At 33.5% G+C, this 4,829-nt stretch overlaps 1 protein-coding gene across 1 annotated transcript; it reads right to left on the reverse strand.

Annotated features, from left to right (window-relative positions):
• Positions 1-821: 821 nt before the first annotated feature.
• On the reverse strand, positions 822-4,396 carry LOC120069953 (putative ubiquitin-conjugating enzyme E2 16). The gene is made up of 6 exons (XM_039021801.2): positions 4,154-4,396; positions 3,878-3,981; positions 3,447-3,549; positions 3,268-3,331; positions 1,417-1,505; positions 822-1,247 (listed from the first exon to the last, which is right to left on the reverse strand). The coding sequence occupies exons 1-6, from the start codon at positions 4,181-4,183 to the stop codon at positions 1,152-1,154; spliced, it is 486 nt and encodes a 161-aa protein (XP_038877729.1). The 5' UTR covers positions 4,184-4,396; the 3' UTR covers positions 822-1,151.
• Between the last annotated feature and the right edge of the window lie 433 nt (positions 4,397-4,829).

A 4,829-nucleotide genomic window follows, 5' to 3' on the forward strand; every position in this document is an offset into this window, starting at 1 on the left:
TCTTTAAAAAAAGATCGAGGGTCAGAAAATTAATTTGAACAACGAAAGTCAGCAACAAACGTTTGACTTCAATTGATCAAATAAATACTTTTGCTTTATGTTTCTTTAATTTAAAACAATGTCTCAATCAAAATTCAGACATTTATTTGGTAGGTTTAAGGTCGCATCCAAACAAGTCTTGGTGTGACAAAATTGTCTGTCTTGGACAAGTAAACATTGAGTAGTCTGAAGTTTGGATATAATACACTTTAATTACTCACTGGTAATTATATTAATATATTTATCTTGGATCAAATTAGTTGTACGTTCACCTAAATAATCAACTAAGTCCAAATTGACTTGGCCATCATTTTCAGTTTTTATTTGTGGTTATTAGGTTCTGAATTTTCAAAACTTCAAATTCAATCACTAAACCTTCAAAAGTCTCTAAACTTATGAATCTACTGGATATAAAATTAAGAAAATGTAAATAACAGTAAATAAAGCCTTTACAAATGTTTTTAAAAAATGAGTAAGATTTAAAAACATAACTACCAGGAAACGAGTTTCAAACTACCAAATTAAAAACAAAAAGCATTAGTAATCCTAAATATAAAGTTGTCGCACATAAGTTGGAATTTCTACAAACTAAAATTATCTCTAATTCTTAAAACACGATTTATTATGCAACATAATAAAACTTAATTTGAAAAACTTAATTTCAAGCATACAAAAACTAAATTCACTGGAAAACATGCAAGAATTCAGGGGTTTTTTTTCACTTAGGTATGCATTTTGAAAGCAATTAAAAGATAAATGCTCTCAAAAGAGATGTAGTTCGATTACAGTAATAGAGATTTATTTATTTAAAAAATTCATAGTATTCACTGGAACTATAAAAAGACCCACTATGATGTGAAAGGAAGGAGGCATTACTGATGATTTATGAATTTGTAACAAGAGGTTCTCACCCAAGAAGGATAACCCACCCCCAAGAAAGGACAAGAGAAAGTTGTTCTTTAGACATTGGTAAAAAGCACAAATTCATCTTCCTTTACAAATGCCAGGTCTTACCACTTTACTTGGTTTTTTTCTTTTCCATAATCATTTTCTACTTCTTTCACCTTGCAAATAAGAGAAGCCACAGGCATATAACAATGGAAGATCTTAGGTTACACCTTGTCATCGTGGAACCACCACCTTGTCTCTTTTGGAGATCTTCCATTCCTACAATTCTTTACATAACGATCGTTATCGTCAGGGCGTTGCTGCAATAGAAAACAACAGACCGTCAAGAGAGGGATTCTGGTTGAAGGTGGTACACACACGTTTTTTAAATCTTAACAATTTCAAAGAAAGCAATTGTTATTTCCAGCACCTCTATGAAAAATATATTAACTATACAATAGAATGAAAATGGAAGGAAGTGTATCAGACCTTTGCTGTGGAGCTCGACAGCATGGAGAGAATGCTGATACAGATAGAACTTACAGTCATTGCAGGCGACCATGAATCATATAAAATATCTACACAGTTTCAGAATGAAGGGAAGTAACACTGGTCAGTCTTGCTAAACAGGTGATAACTAAACTCTCATACAAAACCAATAGGTAACAAATAACCCCACATCATAAATTAACATGGGTAGGATAGAATTCACAATTCAAACATGCACGAGCAACAAACAGTGACACAATGCAGAAACATGTACAAGAGGAAAATAACAGGCGCAACTATTACACCACCATATAAACTCGGAAAAAACATCATCTCAATCACACATACAAAGTGCATTTGAGCAACTTGCAAATTGCAGAAAGCAAATTCCCAACTTTACCTTCAAACTACATCCATTGCAAATAATAGAGTTGTTCAAAATCAAACCAACGATCAAAACTAAATTGGTTTAGTTTGAGATTTCTTTTCCTTTGAAGATACCCAACAAAACAAGCATTGATAGTTCGGTTCAGTTCAACAAATTTCCATCTAAAGGAAACCAAACAGATGAATAAAGTTTAGATTACTATAATGAACAAACATAAACTAGAGCTACTAAATAATTTAAAAGATTCCATGATTAATGATGTATTGTAAAATCTGAAGTTTTAAAGACTTGCAATATGAAGCAATTACAATCTAACATGTTTGAAATTTTTTTTCTTTATATTATTGTTTATTTGTCAGATTGGACTTAAATATATTGAAATTAGTTCTATTCATTTTTTGAGAACTCGAGGACATAGTTGTACAATACAACCTATAGAAATCCTGTTCAAGTAAAGTCATGATTATCTTTATTCATTTTGAAAGTAGGATGTCAGATTCATGCAAACTTTATGGTATTTATATTCCATTGCAATAAGCAAAAATAACATTAGAGGAAGGAAAGAAAAAAGTCTTTGCAAACAATTGGAAGAAGTTACGACTTTCAGGAAAATAAAAATAAAAATTGGAAGTTATGAACAAAACAAATATCCAATTATCCATATTGATGGTTCCAGTTGGTATTGTTCGGTTGCAGTGTGCGTGTGTATGACCAACTGGTTCAAATATTCTAAAACAAACCAGACAAATGAACATCCAAGTCAATAACATGATAAAATAAACAACGATCCTACAATAAATTATCAGCATAGAGGGCCTTTTCATCTATACAAACTTGTTAATATCAAAAAGAACGAAATCCAACATCAAGCAGTACTACCTCTGTACACTAGTTTATCTTTCTGTACTGTATAATTGAGAAGTTGTAAATAAATAGATGTAAGCCACTTGCTGTCACATCCAACATAAAGTGATTTTCTTTCTATTGAACTAAAAGGACAGGATATATCATATATATCAAAAAATTTATGTACCATCAAGTCATTCGCGTTCCTCCATGACGAATCACGGATTAGCCTACAGACAACGTGCCACTATATGATAGAAAATCTATTAATGTCCCATTTGAGATATCTACTTGTGTGAAATTCCATTAAACTCAACTATTGTTATTATTGTACGACCTTTTGAAGTCTGACCTCTGACACAAATAATATAAACAGAACTCCTTAGACAGCATTAAACTCAAAACTATGTAGATGGGGAAAAAAACAAAAGTCTAAACACAGACAACAGAGAGAAGAAAGGAATAGAATATGAACTCGATAATCCTGCAGAACTGCAATCCCTTAAGTAGAGTGGATGGTGAAGCAAACAATATAGCCACCACTAAACCTAAACCTAAACACAAAGAATAGAATAATCCAACGAGAAAAAGCAATACAAAACTATCCATATACCAACCTAGACAAATGTGACCATTGCTATAAATATGAGGATGCAGAGGAGCTGGATGCAGAAATATAACCTGTAATAAAACGGGGAGGCGAAAATCAAACCCAATGTAATCGATAAATGTAGCCTAGCCACTAAAGGGTAATTGGAATAGAAATGATCTGAAAGTTGGATGATTATGTTTAAACCTGTGGGGCTTCCATTGGGTAATGCTCAGGAAAGTCCACCTGAAGCTGATAGGTTTCATTAGCATAGAGAGTTCCAGGGGCTCCGTTGACTTCAATCACCCACCTTCCAAGGAAAGAACCCAGAAATGAACGTCAAATTAATTCCTACTAAAAGCAAAAGAAAGTAAAATCTATAGAGAAATAAAAGAAACAAAGAAAACTTCGCGGTTTTATCAAAAATGAAACCAAAGATCTCCACCACACTCGAGAGGAAGGAGGAGAACGTAATCAAACCTAAACCAAGCCCCAACAACACCAATTGTTGGTTATTACATAAAATTCTAGGGTTGTGGTTGGTATTCCCTAAGTATGAAGGAAACCCAGAAAGCGAGTAGAAGGGAAAAAAGAGAAACCCTACGAGGAAATTAAAAAGGAAGAAGAAATAGAAATACCTCTGAAGATTATCGGTGACCTTGTGTTTAAAACCAGCAGGAGGATTGAGCTGCCACTCAAGGAGTTCCTTCTGGAGGCGATTGCAAGCAATCTTACTGAGAGCCTGGAAATGAATCAAAGAATGAGAAGGGAATGAAATCAGAGAGGAAAGGAAAGGAAGAAGAGGAAGAATTGGAAGGCGGGGAATTGATGAATGGAAGAAGATGAAGAAGATGAAGAAGAAGATGAAGAAGAAGAAGAAGATGATGATGATGATGATGATGATGATGGGTTACCTTACGAGCGGAGTCGGAGGAGCTGGTCATGCTTGGGTTTGGCTCCGCAATGCCAGAGAAAGAGAGGAAAGAGTTCAATTAATTATGCGAAATTGTAACGAAGATGGTTGAGGGAAAGGGACAAAGTGGAGCGGCCACGCCTTATATATATTATTAATAACGCCACTCCCCATTCTTCCTTTAATTTCCAACCTATTCTATTCTTTTCCCATTTACTTTTCAAATATCTTCCCAAATTAATTTATAACTCCCCCCTTAATTTTAACCTTTTATATTATTTCTTTTTCCTCCTTTTACTTTAATAATTGGGAGGAAATTACTTTTTTCGCCCTAGGTTTTAGGTAGTTTACTCTTTAGGTTTTATTTCGGGTTGTAACCCATGATTTCAAGGGATTTCAAATCCTAACAAATTTCAAAAGAATTCAATTGTTTGTTAATACAAGAAAGAGAACAATTTTAAAATTCTCAGTAATTTTTTATAGCATTGAAAATGTGTGATCCTATCCCATTTAATTCAAAGTCGTTACTTGGTAAATTTAATGACTTTACAAGTATCAAGCATCTTAGAGGTAGAATGAACTATTACGGGCTGTTAGAGGTTAATTTAGAGCAGGAGCTCAAAAGAGCAATCAAGCTTCAAAGGAGTAAAAATGACCAAAATACCCTTAGAAGTGGT

Source organism: Benincasa hispida, chromosome 1, assembly GCF_027475165.1.
Source record: "Benincasa hispida cultivar pf3 chromosome 1, pf3_genome.v1.1, whole genome shotgun sequence".
Taxonomy (NCBI): Eukaryota; Viridiplantae; Streptophyta; class Magnoliopsida; order Cucurbitales; family Cucurbitaceae; genus Benincasa; species Benincasa hispida.